We start from the raw sequence: 14,883 nt of genomic DNA, 5'->3' as shown, positions 1-14,883 counted from the left end.
ACGGGTAACATGAGGACCACCTGGAATGACCATCTGCCTTGATTGCTGCCCCCCCGCCCCCACCCACCCTGTGTCCTGTCCATTACAGAATGATGAGCTGTGGTTGTTTGGGTCCCTTCTTAACCCCCCCCAACTTCTAACTACAGTTCTACGTCAGAATGCTTTAACACCAGAATACTACATTGGTACTACAGTTCTAGGCCAGAATGGTTTAACACCAGAATACTACATCGGTTCTACAGTTCTAGGTCAGGAAAGTGGACAAAGCATCATAGGTCCCCTTTAAGAGATAAAAGATAAATCCAAATTATGACCACAAAAGTTAGTTGCGAGATAAAAGTCAAGAAAGTCATTGGTAAGAGAAAAAAATACTAATTTTAAGATATAATAAGTCATAATGAGCCAAGTCAGAATTATGAGTTAAAAAGACACAAGATAAATATATGAGATAAAAGACATAATTATGAGAAAGTCATAATCATGAGATAAAAAGACATACTAAGTCATAATTATGCAATAAAAAGACCTACTTGTGAGATAAAAAAAGACCTACTTGTGAGATAAAAAGACAATAAAGACATAAAAGGACATAAGGTAAAAAGACATAATTATGAGTCATAATGATGACACAAAAAGACAATTGTGAGATGTGAAGTGTCCAAGCACCTTCACCGTGGGCTTCCGGTAGAAGCCACCACGGATTCCAACGTTTGCCATGTGATGAAGCTACGGTAGATCCTGGTTCCTTGAAACCTTGTTATGAATAATCGGCCCCATCCACACTAACTCTGGTGGAAGGACAATCCCTAGGATGGGATCAAGCCCTTTGCCTTTGATGTGTCCGTCATTTCCTCTAATCTGCTTTCTGATTATCTCAGTGGAGAGCGGGCCCTCCGTGCCGCCGGCCCCCCTCCTGCAGCTGGAGAAGTGCTGCAGCAGGAACAACAGCGCCACCCTGGCCTGGAGGGTAACTGCGGCTCAAGCCAACCCCATCGAAGGCTACATCCTGGAGCTGGACGACGGCAACGGGGGACAGTACAGGGTTTGTATGCCACACCGTTGCTGTGTTGCTCTAAAGGAGCGGGGGGGGGCCGCAGTGGAACGGTACCCAATGCAGCTGGACGTGTGCACACACAGGAGGTTTACGTGGGGAAGGAAACGGTGTGCACGGTGGATGGACTCCACTTCAACAGCTCCTACAACACCAGAGTGAAGGCCTACAACGCCATCGGGGTGGGACCCTACAGCAAGACGGTGGTGCTGAGGACGTCTGACGGTACGAAGCCTCCAACCACGGGCAAACACTAAACACATGGCGGGGCGGACTCAACTAAGATGATGGACTCAACTAAGATGAATTGTTTTCATTCTGCATAGGAAGCACTTTGGTTGCCATGGCGTTCGCTAAGCCAACATCCTAATTCCTTCTTTCTATGTGAGACTAGAGGAGGTCGGGGGGGGGGGGGGGGGGGGGGGGACTATAGATAGCAAGAGGGATAAACTATCAGTCATCGAGCCAGATTGAATGCAGCGTACAAACCATTCAATTGGCGAGTGACTCGGCATCACGGTGACTGCATGACGACGGCGTGCTTCTTTCGTCCACAGTGGCTTGGTTCGCCTTCGATCCCACCTCAGCTCACAGGGACATTGTGCTGTCCAACGAGAACCAGACGGTGTCCTGTAACAGCTATGACGATCGCGTGGTGCTGGGGACCGCCGCCTTCTCCAAGGTGACCACCAAGAGGATTCATGCTAGCAAGCAGCGTTACGACAACACTCCGTGATCCTTTCCCTCTCAGGGTGTCCACTACTGGGAGGTGTGTATCGACCGCTACGACAACCACCCAGACCCCGCCTTTGGCATCGCCAGGATCAACACCATGAAGGACATGATGCTGGGCAAGGACGACAAGGCCTGGGCCATGTATGTGGACAACAACCGCTCCTGGTTCATGCACAACAACTCGCATACCAACAGGTACGTACTGCTGAGTAGTAGGGATGTACCATTCCATACGCATCTACGTACATGTATACACGGGTTATGATACGTGCGTTGAGGGTACCAACTTCCTCTCACAGATCGTAGACTACCATACGATATTCCAGCCTACACCTTTCACCTCATATTTACTCCCAAATTCTATGTGGGAATGCATCGAGGGAAGGTTTGATGACCTTATTGACGGGGGATAACGCTGTGTCATGACCATGACCACCATGACCTCCGTCACTGCTGAAGAGATGGACTGCCAAACGGTACCTGGAACTTGTCTCTCCAGTCCATTCGCCTCAGCATTTAGCATTTAGCTGACTGGTGTCCATCCTTCCCAACTCAGTGCAGGTTGGGAATTGGGTGACTTTTGTACCTTTTGTGTGCCCAGGGCAGAGGGAGGCATCACTAAGGGCTCAACCGTGGGCGTCCTCCTGGACCTCACCAAGCACACACTGACCTTCTTCATCAACAAGCAACAACACGGGCCGACTGCCTTCGAGAGCCTGGACGGGGTCTTCATGCCCGCCGTCAGCCTCAACAGAAACGTGCAGGTTCTCAGCTTCTGTGACGGGATTCATGCTGGACCATAGCCGGGTCTAATCATCAGCTTCTCTGTCTTGCTCCAGGTGACCTTATCAACGGGTCTGGAGGTGCCCAAAAACTGCACACAATAGGTAACTGGGGCCCCCATCTTGTATCCACACTAACAATTCCAACGACACCGCCCTCTAAAGGTTCCCCTCCGCCTGTCCGCTCCGTCATGAGGCGTCAGAGACTCTCAGACATTCTTCTTCATTTGACTTCCTTTCTAACAGCGACATTCAGACCTGATGGCTTGCCCCGGACTAGCCAACGTGGACGTGGACAGCCACGAGTGTCTGGGCTTGTTGGGGCGTGGCCTATTTGGTGCCGCTCTGGCTTGAGCACGCTCGAGTCATCATCCGTCGTCGCCCAGGTAGCAGGTTAGCTGGCCGTGTTTGGCCAGTCACGTGACGGGTGCTTGGCGTCCTCTGTGACCTTTGTTGACTTTGCTGCATCTCTGCTGTCCGCACTTGTGTGACTTAAAGTGCTCATGACCTCAACACGCGTTCACCTCATCTTTGGCATGTTCCGTGTTGGATGTCCCTCCAACAGCAAATATTGGCCACTTGATGATGTTCATCACCTTCTCCTGAGTGGGGGAGGAGTCACAGGGATTTCCCATCCTCTGCAATGCTTTTGCCACTCTTACGGTCTATGGTCTTGGTTATCGTACTGTATATTTAGCATTCATCTCTAGCTGATGGGCCAAATGTTTCCATGCTGCCCCACAAGCCGTTGGAGCGTGGAAAAGCTAAGTTGGAGCCCAGGTGCTGACGGCGGCTAATGCTGTGCCGTGTTATGATGCCAGCGGCTGTAGTGTGCAACAGGAAGTCCAAAGGCTTGTCTCAGATTGCAGGGTCATTACAAGAGCTAGCTGCTAGCGGCTACCACTGCCAGTAACCCCCCCAACACAACATGGGTCACTTTAGCCTTCCATTGTGTTATTGTGTGACTGTCACGGCCTTGGCTTGGCTGCGCTCACATCACTCATACGTCCTCGTTATTGTCTATGACAGCAGTATGACCTCATGTCCCTCATTATGAGAAGTGAGTTTCAAATGTAGGATTAATATTAATAAATGGAATATTGGTGTAGTTAGAGCCTAGAAAACCAGTGCATGACTTTCTGAATACATTTCTTACTTTACGAGTAACAAACTATCCTTCGATGTACTTATTTGGCGTCATGAGCACTTTAAAGGTTTTTGAAACTGGTTTGCTTCATTTAGCGTGAGGATTTCAACTCTTTGCTATCGGTTATCCGTGAACACAAGCAGGCACCACTAGGTAGTGTGCTGCCCCAGTCTGCTCCTGCATAACATCCCAGACATGCTGGTGGGCCTGTTCTGCTGACCGCAGGCCAGACTGATTGATTGCAGTCTAAGCTCATCAGTCCATGAAGACTACAGGAGAGATCGAACATCTCAAACACAATCCCAACAACTCCAGCGCGAGACAAACGGAGCAAAAGCAGCGAGGCTTCTGTGTTGTCTCTGGAGACGTAAAGTGAATATTTTATACCTAACGTTGGGAGAGGAGTGAGCTTTGCCTCATGGTCATTTTATAGCGCTCTTCTTGTAGTTTCCCTAGTGTAGTTTCCCTGCAGTGTCACCTTCAAAGGAGGAAGTGGCAACAGGTGAACTTGCTGCTACCAGCCATCACTGTGACCAACCGATGACGATATTGTACAGTGGGGGGGCATTGTTGCCAGACAGCGCCCTGTAGACAGCTTCAGGTGCTGTGGAGTTGAAATGGACATAGATATAGAAAGGAAAGTGAGCATCTATCAGGTTTACAGAAAGAGTACTATTGTATTACATTGTAAATACTTTCTGCATTGATGTTTACTGCCCTCTGCTGTCCCACGTAGGAACTACAACTTGAAGTGTGACAAAGCCATTGCTGTCCAGGCACATCTTCTCCTTCCATACAAATAGAGATGCCCACCCGTGTAGATGTCAGTGTGAGCACCTGGAGGGAAGGCCTGGAACAAATGGGGTGACCATGAAACATCACATGACTCCCGGCACATCGCTGCTGGAGAATTATGAGGGGAGGGGGGCTGCACTGTATTCAGGCATGCGCCCCCCCTCATCACAGCATGCCAAATGTCTTCCTCGGAAAGGAAATGTTTGTTTCCAAGGGACCCCAGGGGACGTTAACGTCACAGGCAGGAAAAAAGGAGCGCTTGATTTGCTCAAAGCCACCAAAGTACAGTTAATCTGGCCTCACTGAGGAGTTGTTTCAAATGATGATTATCAGAGCTATTTATATGACCAGATGTACGTAATGTTACATACATATATATCAATATATGATATTTCTACATACAGCAGATACTTGGAATCAACACTACTTCATGTTGCAAGTGGCAAGACTATGGTGGTGAGCATCGCCTGGGATAGAAGTCCATCAAAACCACACAGGTCAGCTGACAGGCACGTGGACAGAAATATTGAGACACCTCGTGCAGGACAGGGCTGAATGTGGTGTGGTCCGGCCCGCCAGACCACCTTCATTAAAGGGCTAACTACATCACGTCCCCACAGCGGACAGCCCATAATATGCTGATGTGACATTGGATGCGACATCATTAACGTGGAGTCATTGTGCAGCATGCCCCTTTACCTCAGAACGTCTGCATATCTTTAGATTGATGTTATGGTGCTTGGGTCGGGAGGTGGTGCATGCAATCATTTATTGACTTAATATGTACATATATTTATGAATACACGTTTCTGCTGTTGATATGACTTTCTTTCAACCGAGTGATAGAAGTTAGCATTAACGCTCTTCATTCACTTTTATTCACCTCATCATCTACCATCCTGTGTGAGACATGAACACGTCTTTGTCTCCTCTGTGTGTTGTAAGATACACAAAGAGGTAGAAAGAGGCAGCTAATGGATGCACGTCATGGGACACATGTATTGGGCCTAGCAAGGCAGCTATTCAAAGAGATCCAAAAAGCTCCACCAAGGTTTTCTATCCATGCTGTGAGCATGTAGTAACAGCTACATGGATGCTAACATGTCATACTTGGGAGTATTTTAGTAGAACTTCCTTCCTGGGTGCTTTGATGTCACATAGCAACATAGAAAGGAAGGCCACACCTAGCCTCCAAAACTAAAATATGTAGCGTTAGTCGCTGTGGTGAGGCGAGGCGTCGCTACACCAGTAAGGTAGTTCTTGGATGTAACAATGTTTATAATAATAATAATAATAATAATAACAATGTCTTCATAAGCAGCTGACATGATGGACATGCAGCCTTGGTGGCTTCTTGGAGGTGGAATAGGTGTGTCCCTTCAGATCTCTTTTTATACCTTTAGAAGACACAGGAGACAAAGACGTGTTCATGTCTGACGGAAGGATGGTGGATGATGGCAACGTTCCAAAAATGGTTCTTTTCCTTTACCCCCCCTTGCCAAGCTGTGAATGTTTTGTACAAGTACATGTTTTCTATAGGAGCATCCATTGAGGAAGAAAGGCCCACAGACTGACGTGTCTGGGTGGTTTGTGGAAAATAAAGGACTATGATGACCAACGTGTCTGCCGTGGAGCTCTGACATCACAGTCTGGTCCAGACTGAACCAGCATCCACATGTCATGTTAGGTCATTTTATGACAATTAAATGGTGACAACCGGCTTGGTAAAATCACAGTTGATGTGTCCATGAGCAAGGCATTGAGTCCTCTCCCCTGTACTGTATTTAATAGTGGCTTGAGTCTGGATGCCAATGTCCCCAAACCCCCCCGTTGTTTGTCGGCATCAGAAGCCATCTCACCTGGGTTTAGGCGAGTGGCGGGACGTTTATTTATTTCTTCACGTCCTGATGAGATGTTTCCCCCGGGTCTCAGGTCCCAAAAGGGAGAAGGTGTCAGTTCTTCTTCCCCTCCAAGACCAAGGCTGGACAAGCAACTTGCGACGTCACCATTGGACCAGGCTGTGCAGAGGCCCCGCCCCTCCGGTGGCGTAGAGCCGCTGTGGCGTACCGACCTCATCTGCCTCCCCTTTTGCCCTTGATGGTCCTGATCTCCTTGGAGCTGAGGATCAGCATGCCGTTTTTGAAGCGGCCCACCTGTCCCGTGGGAGCTGATGTGGTCTTCTTGTCCCTGCTGCAGACGCACGCATACGCATGTGTGATTCAGCCTAGTAGACGGGTGGCTGTGCCCCCTTGTACAGACACAACCATAACGTTCCAATAGCCTAGTGTAAACACTCTACAGCCATCCCTTCTGACCGACCCCTGGCCCTCCAGCCACCAAAGCTGACCGTGAGTCCAGTTCCACAGACCGGCCTCCTCCTTTGGAAATTTAATATTACTTCAAAGACGTTTTTCACGTTATTAGGGCTCTCTAGCCATGAAATAACATCCCTATAGTCACCTTTCCTCTCCTATTATCCAATATAGTAGAAGGCAGCCTCTAACCCCCCCTCCCTCGGCCAATAGCACTCATCATAAATAACACGGATAATGTACACTTAATCTCATAAAGATGATGTTCAGAGCATCCCTACTTCATACAGTACCTTTCAAAACCAGGGTAACTCCAAGGTAAAACAATGCTAACAATGCTAGCACTAGCACTCAAAGATAAAACAAAGCTTGCACTAAAACAGTAAAATGATTTACACACCTTTCACTCTTCTTCTTTTTCTTCAGGTCCTGCAACAAAACAAACAACCAAACGTGTGAATAACATGAATTCAGCTGTCATTTGGGGACTGATTGACGGGGGTTACCGGCTGGGCCTCCTCTCTCGCCTTCTTCCTCTTGTCTTTAATCTGCTGCTGCAGCACCTTGTAGTTCACATAGTCCTTCTTTGGAGGCTGGGGGGGACATCGCACGGAAGGAGAGCAAGCAAGGTCACAATTTGTAGCAGAGACAGTAGCTCTGATCACATAGTAGATATAATAGTGGTTAGTGTTCTGGACTTCAGGGCAAACGCCCCGGGTTGGAATCTCCACTAGGAGGTGCTCAAGTCAAAGCAGCAGTGCTCAAATCAAAAGATCCGCTGTGGCGACTCCGTAATCAGGAAAAAAGCCGAAAGAAACAAACGAACCAAAAAAGTGCAAGCTGAATGGTGAATGTGGCAATGGCTATTTATGGCCACGTCACTGAGGTATTCTTACATGGGCTCCCAACATGATGGCACGCTCCTGCTCAAAGACACGCTGTTGCTCCTTTTTGTAGCCCGTGATTCCGAAGCGATGCACCTCCAGGCGAGCCTGACACAAACACACACACAAAATCAGCAAGCAAAAACACCCGGGGAAACACTAAAGGTGAAAGTGTTACCTTCTCCAAATCCAGACCATCATGTGGCCCAATCGGCTTCTTCTCTGACGTCTGCTGCAGCTGGACGCCACGCCAAAGGTATCAACATGGCCAGAGATCAACACATGAAGAGAATGAAGACATTTCATGACACCAGTAGGGCAGGAAGAAGGATGGAAGTAAACCTACAGGTGCGCCATCAGCTGCCGGGCTCTCTCTGGTCTTTCTCTGTTTCTTTGAAGGATCGTGGAAGGTCACAACCTCCACCTCCACCTGTCTTACTGGCTGGATGCTGTCCTCGCTCTGGACAGTGTTGTTCACCTCTGAGGGATGTTCCTCTATGACACCGCAGACATTTACATCACCTGCTGGAACCTCATCTTCCTCGCACAGTTTTTGCTTTTTCTTCTTCTTTTTGGATGTGGTTCCACTTCCTGCAGAGACACAACACTTATTCCAGTCGTCTCATTTTATTTATTACTATTACTATTAACTTGAGGCGGTTCTTGCATCGGATATCTTTGGAGAAGGCAATATTGCGGCAGGCGCGGGGCCAATATTAACCACAAGGGCTAGGTAGCTGTTTACAATTAGCCGCCATCCATCGTCCATTGACTTTTGAGTCCGAACACATAACCTAGCTAGTTAGCTATGAAAATTATTCCGTCCTCAAATCAAAGTAGTTTCGTTAACTACATATAGTCGTTTTGCAACCGTTACAATACATTTTAGTGCCACAAATGATCCGGAAGTTAGCCAACAAGCTAGCTACCTAGCTAACCGGTCACACTTACCAAAGTCGTACAATGTGTCCAAAACTTGATCTAGAAACACACCGTCCTCATCCTCGTTTTCGTACACGGTCGGTTTCATTTTGAGTTAAACCCTTCAGCAAGTTTACGTTAAATTTAGGACACAGAATGACTACAAACGTAACTCTAACGCACGTGTGCGGTGTGGTCCAGTATTGACGACCGAGCCGTTCGAAACTCGCGAGTTTTTTTTCTACTGAACCGGGACTCGCGGGTATCGTCTCTGTTAACTCGTTCACTTACCCTAGCATTGCCGCTAGCCAAATTCAAAATGAAAGCAGACATCATAGCATTTATTGTGCAACTGCATTTGTATAAATGTATTAACCCCATGGAAAAAGCAACAGATCTGCTCGATGATCTGACCTGTTCGCTCGCAAACTCCGAGCCAAGCACTCCAACAGCACTCTGTTTGTTTATTGCGTATGTACCTCAATGCTATATGTGTGTTTTTTGCGCATTTGATTCGACTTGATTTGACTTTAATGAGCGACTCGTAAATACTCAAGTCAGTGAAAGGAGTCGTGTGGGTGGCGGGGACGTCGTCGAATAATTTTGTCCTTCCTGTCTCCCCGTAGCAGTATGTCAAAATGCCGGAAGTAGCGGCTAACGCCCATGTGAAGTTCCTCCACGTCTGGAGCTGATATCGCTTTAGTGTTTTAACAACACCCCGCGTCATAAAGACGTCCCTTGCATCGCTGGATGCAGCGTGGGTGCTTGCGGGATAAAGTATGGCATCCACAGCGGTTTACTCGGTATGTATTCTTCCATCGGCGTTGAAGCCAAGCTAGCACTCGAAGTAGCTTGTGACATTTGACATTTGATCCAGCCGTCCTCTTACGTCTTAATTTAGCAGGTGGTGTTTTTTTAATAACGCCATTTAATGATTTGTTTGGGGAGCAGACGTTTGTCAGTGTGTACTGTTGATTTGAAGTTGGCGAGGACTCTTGTGATTCATCTCAAATACATGAACGTTTTGAAATGTCTACCACAAATCTGCAGCCTCTGTACGTCACAAGGTACTGGACTACAGTTACTCGGGTTTATCTAGGTGTATTTCTCGTCTTGGTGTCTTGGTGATGACTGTTGCCTTTATCAGGAGGGGGCTTGAATAGAAAGCCTGCCTGTGTCCAACACTGTTTTTGCCTTCAAGCATCGGGATCCAATTCTGAAGAAGAGGGATGAATTTGAAGACATCCTGGAGGAAAGGAGGCTCTCCAGTGACCTCAGATATGCGGTCAGATGTTTCACTCCCGTCCTTTACAAAGGACTGGCGCCTTGCAAAGCAGACGTGCTGAAGAGCGTCACGCTTGACTCCGACCACGTTCGCTTCGTCATCCATCAGGTAACTAGCATCCCCCGGGCTGTGACAGACGTGCGCACCACGCTGATGGTCTCTGCTCACCTTGGTAGGTTTCCAAGGAGACGGGCAAAGAGGTGGAGGACGTCCAAGCCGAGGCGTCGGCCATCGTGGAGGAGATGGCTCACCGTCTGCAGCTCAGCACTATTCGCTTCTTTGCCTTCGCCCTCAGCAAGGTCTTCAAGAGCTTGTTCAGGAGCATCTGTGTCAACGAGGAGGGCATCCAGAGAGTGAGCCTTTACGCCGACCACGATCGTGCCACTGTCGAGCTCTGCGCTAACAATCGGCCCCGCCCTGTCGTCAGCTCCAGCAGGCCATCCAGGAGCACCCAGTGGTTCTTCTCCCCAGTCACAGGAGCTACATGGACTTCCTGCTGATGTCGTACATCCTGTATACCTACGATCTCGCCCTGCCAGTCATTGCTGCCGGCATGGGTACGTCGTCGTCGTCACTCACTGCTCTTGGCTAATAGATAGAGTACCTTGTTATGAACATTGTTACGTTGCTGGCGTGGGGATGCCTGACATGTCTTCATGTCTCGCTTTTTGTGTCGAATATTTGTAGGACAACTTGTTTAGCAGCAGTAAGTCATCCATTTTGTTTTTACAGTAGCCAAACAGGAAGCGCATCACAACACTGAACATGGCCGCCTTTCTTTGTCCTGCAGACTTCATGGGGATGAAATTTGTCGGCGAGATGCTGCGCATGTCCGGCGCCTTCTTCATCCGCCGCTCCTTTGGTGGCGACAAACTCTACTGGGCCGTCTTCTCCGAGTACGTCAAGACCATCGTCAAGGTGACGGTGCTTCATCATCTAATTTGCATAACTGCTCATGACACGCCTGCATCATTTTCTACATTCTTTCTGGATTCTGGAAATGTTTGAATCGAAAGAAGCACAAGTAGCATGACATTGCGGCGGCTCGGAGCGTGTGCCAGAGTACAGTGCACCATCAGATGGAATTATTGGGCCTTCTAGAGGCGCTTTGATCAAATCCTGAAATGATTAGATTTTGGTGAAGCGATGGCCAGTTTTAAATGAAGCAAGTTTTTTAGGGTCCTTCATGTTGAGGTCTGCAACCTTTGGAAAAGTCACTGCTTTTAGTCTGCCACCTCTCAGCCTCCTGCGCTAAAAACATAAAACACTATGAGGCGCTCGGGGGAATACAAACGTGGGACTAAGTCCTGGGATTGAATGACTTAAGTAGTAAACATTGGATATTGTGTATTTTCTACATTAGTAATTCATTTGGCGACGGACAAAATAAAGACCAAAAGGAGCCAGTCGGGAGCCCAAAGAGCCGGCTCTTTTTAGTGAGCCGAGCCAAAAGAACAGCTCTCTAAAAAGAGCCGAAATGTGCATAACCCCTGAGTTGCAGTACCTGACACGTCCACCCGAGGGCGTCGAATCAATGAAATGAACTAAAGGCGATTTCACACTTTGCAGTAACCGAACACTGCGCTAATGCTTTTTAGATAGCTTAGCATGTGTTGGATTGATCTTAGCAAGACCCCCCCCCCCATGGTCCTTGGTACAAAGGGTCTGAACATCCCTGCTTCACGTTGTCGTCTTCCTAGAGCGGCCATGCTCCAGTGGAGTTCTTCCTGGAGGGGACGAGGAGTCGAACAGCGAAGTCTTTAACGCCAAAGTTTGGTAAGTCGGAAGAAGAGACAAAGACGCCATCGCCCGTATCACGGCATCACCGAGGATGTCCCGCTGTGCCGCAGGCCTGTTGAACATCGTGATGGAGCCTTTCCTCAAAGGGGAGGTGTTTGACGTGTGCCTGGTCCCGGTGAGTATCAGCTATGAGAGGATCCTGGAGGAGGCGCTCTATGCCCGGGAACTGCTCGGCGTTCCCAAACCCAAAGAATCCACTTCAGTGAGTCGCCCCCAATCTTCCTCGTCATTGCAGTCTCCGCCTATTGCGGCCCAAACATCACGGCCTCGCCGTATCGCCTTCACCCAAGAATCCCTTCCTGAATGGATGATGGAGCACGGCTCATCATTAGTCACAGTGCATGTGCTGACCTGGTTCTCCTGTGCAGGGTCTCTTCAAGGCCAGGAAGATTCTGCGTGAAGATTACGGCAGCATCCACGTCTACTTTGGCCAGCCTCTGTCAGTCAGACGTTTGGCACACGGCCGAGTGGACCGTGGCCGCTTCAACTTGACACCCAGGTACCGTCTGGACCCCGACACCAGGCTGTCCTGCCCGCATTGTGTAGTCGCAGAACAAAAGTATTGGGACAGCTACAGGAAGTGAAAGATGAAGGGCCGGAGATTTGGGGGTGTGTGTGTGTGCGTGTGTGTGCGTGCACTTATCCAGAATGTCCTTTGACGAGATGAAGACGTCCAGTCCAACGTCTGATGGACTCCCAAACTTTGGTCCAGGCAGTGTGTATCACCAGTCCTTCCTTTCTTTAGACACATCCCGGCCAGGCCTGGCGAGGAGATTCAGCGCTTGGTGAGCGACGCCGCCTACAGCCTGGTGAGGGCTCAGGAGGACAACGCTGTCCTGAAGCCGTGGGTCCTGCTGGCGTCTCTGCTGCTCCAGGATCAGGAAGCGGCGATGGCGCTGGACGAGCTGACGGAGAAGGCCGTGTGGCTCCGCGACCTCACCCGGCAGTACGGAGCCTTCCTCCACTGGCCTGGTACAGCATGGGGCTTTGTTGTCATGGAGACAACGTGACGGTTGTTTGACAGCTTTATCTCCTCCGCTGTAGACCACCTCGCTCCTTCAGAGGTTGTGTCCTCCAGCCTGTCCCTGCATGGAGGTCTGGTGAGGGTCTCCCAGGGGAGAGTCCATCTGGCGTGGGAACAAGGTTTGTTTCTTCATCTTGGCAAGACGTGGACAGCAGGATGCTTCCGGCTTCCTGACGGGACGGCACTCGCTCAAGAGTCATTCTTCATTTCTAAATCCATGATGGATTTCTCAACCTCCACTAACATGCCACATTCCTGATGATTGATATGACATGTGATTGATATTTTTGACACAAACCAAATTTTTCCAGAAGAGTGGAAGCCGCTCTCGCTGGGAGGGAGGGAAGAACTTCCTGTCAGCAGGATGATTGACATGTTCCACATGTGTGTTCAGGTCCCGCCCAGGCCGGCCGCGCCCTCTCACCGGAGGAGGATCTTCTGAGCCGGGCGGTCACCGTGCTCTCCTGCGCCTCCTACAGGAACCAGGCGCTGCACGTCTTCCTGCGTCCGGCGCTGCTGGCCTCCGCCGTCCACCTCGCCTCGTCCAGGCTGAAACGTGAGGCCATGGACACGCCTTTGTCTCCTGTGTGTTGTAAAGATATACAAAGAGGTAGAAAGGGGCAGCTAACGGTGGAGCCAAAAAGCTCCAGCAAGGTTTTCCATCCATGCTGTGAGCATGTAGAAACATCTCCATGGATGCTAACGTGTCATACTGGGAGCAGGAAGGGCAAATGTGTTTCTTCTTGGAGATACGGCTGCGATGCATTTGAGGATTTGGACGTGAAACGTTGGTGTTGATGTTTTCCCAGAGCACGTCTTCAACACTTTCAGCTTCCTGAGGAACGTCTTCTCCAATGAGTTCATCTTGTGTCCCGGAGCCACCGTGCAGGTGAGGGGGGATGGGGGGCATCCTGGCACGTCCAAGGTGAATAAACAAGTGTCGGGCTGCTAGGATTTTGAGGAGGCCTGCTACCTGCTGGAGAAGACGGGAGCGCTGCAGGTCACCCAGCAGGAGGTTCTGGTGACGGAGGGAGGGCAGAGAACCCTCGGCTTCCTGACCGGGGCCTTGGGGCCGTTCCTGCAAGGATACCAGGTAGCGTCAGCCACACCGATGTTGGTGATGACATAACGACCACGCTAATAACCATCACAGGTGCTTTGTCGCTTCCTGCGTGAGGAGGCCACCGAGGCTCTGACACACAAGTCCTTCATCCCCGCCGCACGCGACTTCATCATCAGACAGCTGCTGGCAGGTTGGCACGTGTATTCAACACGCCACCTCGTCTACACACACACACACACACACACCATGACTAACGAGCGTGTTTGTGTGTCTGTGTGGTAGGCAGGCTAAGGTACTTGGAGGTCTTGTCTTCTGACCTGCACAAGAATGCTCTGGCAGCTCTGCTGAGACTAAAAGCCATACACAGGTGCGCTTGTTTTCACGACCCTCATGTCCCCCTGGAGCATAGCAACACAACTACACAGACAACACATTTGAACACAACTATTTCTACGTCATCCGGGTACGGAGTCTGACACGGTCTGACCTCGGCTGATCTGCTCATCCAAGTTTCATCATAGCTGAACATCAGGCTAACGTGGACGTAAGAGCTTCATCCATGTTGTTTGTTTCAGAGCACAGCAGGACTCCCTGAGCGTCAACCAGGCCACGCTGAAGTTTCTAGAAGACACTTTGGGTAAGAAGCATGTTGGGAAAAGTCCCGTTGCATCTTCATCATTCCTTCCATGTGTCACGTTGGCGAGCAGGAGGGAAGCTGCCCACTCCCACTCCCACGGCTGCCACGGCTCGCCTCTAACTGGGCTGAACTGCCAAAAGCACCTGAGGAGGACGTGGATGTGGATCTCCACCAAAGGAAATAGCGCCCTGCCAAGCCCGCTGAGGACGGACATTGATGGGGGTCCTTGTGGGGGTCCCAGAGCTTTTCTTCATGCCGTGCCTGCAGAACATTACGGATGTGGCCAGGAGGTCAACAACAACAAAGATGTCTTTTGTCCTCTCCGCTAACTTTTTTATCCGGATTTTGTACTTTGGATTAACGTGTACTTACAAATACTACCACTACCAGTACTACCGTGTGTGTGTGTGTCATATATATATATATATATATAATTAATACATTGTT

The 14,883-nt window shown here is 49.6% G+C and overlaps 3 protein-coding genes across 9 annotated transcripts in view; 2 read left to right on the top strand and 1 right to left on the bottom strand.

The window, feature by feature from the left end:
- Positions 1–6,993, top strand: part of LOC131128395 (tripartite motif-containing protein 67) — a 19,930-nt gene extending 12,937 nt beyond the window's left edge. For all 3 annotated transcript variants that reach the window (XM_058071213.1, XM_058071206.1, XM_058071197.1), the window contains 6 exons: positions 879–1,042; positions 1,138–1,276; positions 1,609–1,733; positions 1,803–1,981; positions 2,388–2,550; positions 2,626–6,993. In XM_058071213.1, the coding sequence (XP_057927196.1) occupies positions 879–1,042; positions 1,138–1,276; positions 1,609–1,733; positions 1,803–1,981; positions 2,388–2,550; positions 2,626–2,673 (818 nt within the window). In that variant the 3' untranslated portion in view covers positions 2,674–6,993. The remainder of the gene's footprint in view (positions 1–878; positions 1,043–1,137; positions 1,277–1,608; positions 1,734–1,802; positions 1,982–2,387; positions 2,551–2,625) is intronic.
- The window catches only part of c1h1orf131 (chromosome 1 C1orf131 homolog), a 10,245-nt gene extending 1,359 nt beyond the window's left edge, over positions 1–8,886 (bottom strand). The window contains exons 1-8 of one of the 4 annotated variants that reach the window (XM_058071389.1): positions 8,658–8,886; positions 8,053–8,297; positions 7,885–7,944; positions 7,719–7,814; positions 7,329–7,415; positions 7,223–7,251; positions 4,411–4,565; positions 4,194–4,319 (exon numbers count right to left, since the gene is read on the bottom strand). In XM_058071389.1, the coding sequence (XP_057927372.1) occupies positions 4,240–4,319; positions 4,411–4,565; positions 7,223–7,251; positions 7,329–7,415; positions 7,719–7,814; positions 7,885–7,944; positions 8,053–8,297; positions 8,658–8,736 (831 nt within the window). In that variant the 5' untranslated portion in view covers positions 8,737–8,886 and the 3' untranslated portion in view covers positions 4,194–4,239. Of the gene's footprint in view, positions 1–1,483; positions 4,320–4,410; positions 4,566–5,262; positions 6,701–7,222; positions 7,252–7,328; positions 7,416–7,718; positions 7,815–7,884; positions 7,945–8,052; positions 8,298–8,657 lie in introns of those variants that run through there. The other 3 variants (XM_058071379.1, XR_009129650.1, XM_058071396.1) reach the window with 3 other exon arrangements.
- On the top strand, positions 8,423–14,883 carry gnpat (glyceronephosphate O-acyltransferase). 2 transcript variants are annotated; one of them, XM_058071240.1, is made up of 17 exons: positions 8,423–9,430; positions 9,829–10,020; positions 10,089–10,265; positions 10,340–10,469; positions 10,703–10,830; positions 11,613–11,688; positions 11,763–11,914; positions 12,081–12,211; positions 12,458–12,684; positions 12,757–12,855; positions 13,131–13,292; positions 13,546–13,625; positions 13,689–13,829; positions 13,890–13,989; positions 14,082–14,166; positions 14,375–14,436; positions 14,507–14,883. In XM_058071240.1, exons 1-17 carry the CDS (start codon positions 9,407–9,409, stop codon positions 14,554–14,556), a joined length of 2,016 nt encoding a protein of 671 aa, XP_057927223.1. In that variant the 5' UTR covers positions 8,423–9,406; the 3' UTR covers positions 14,557–14,883. The 2 variants fall into 2 exon arrangements, with proteins under 2 accessions (XP_057927223.1, XP_057927233.1); XM_058071250.1 differs by lacking the exon at positions 8,423–9,430 and adding an exon at positions 9,449–9,694.

The sequence above is a fragment of the Doryrhamphus excisus genome, chromosome 1 (genome assembly GCF_030265055.1).
Source record: "Doryrhamphus excisus isolate RoL2022-K1 chromosome 1, RoL_Dexc_1.0, whole genome shotgun sequence".
In the NCBI taxonomy this organism is placed as follows: Eukaryota; Metazoa; Chordata; class Actinopteri; order Syngnathiformes; family Syngnathidae; genus Doryrhamphus; species Doryrhamphus excisus.
Note: the sequence above shows the minus strand (reverse complement) of the source record. Positions and strands in the feature narration are given on the sequence as shown.

Excerpts from the sequence above, each read along its gene's own strand:
- gnpat (XM_058071240.1), top strand. The coding sequence starts at position 9,407 with ATGGCATCCACAGCGGTTTACTCG. Across the intron at positions 13,990-14,081 it reads CATCAGACAGCTGCTGGCAG|GCAGGCTAAGGTACTTGGAG; the intron begins GTTGGCACGTGT and ends TCTGTGTGGTAG. Across the intron at positions 14,167-14,374 it reads AGACTAAAAGCCATACACAG|AGCACAGCAGGACTCCCTGA; the intron begins GTGCGCTTGTTT and ends TGTTTGTTTCAG.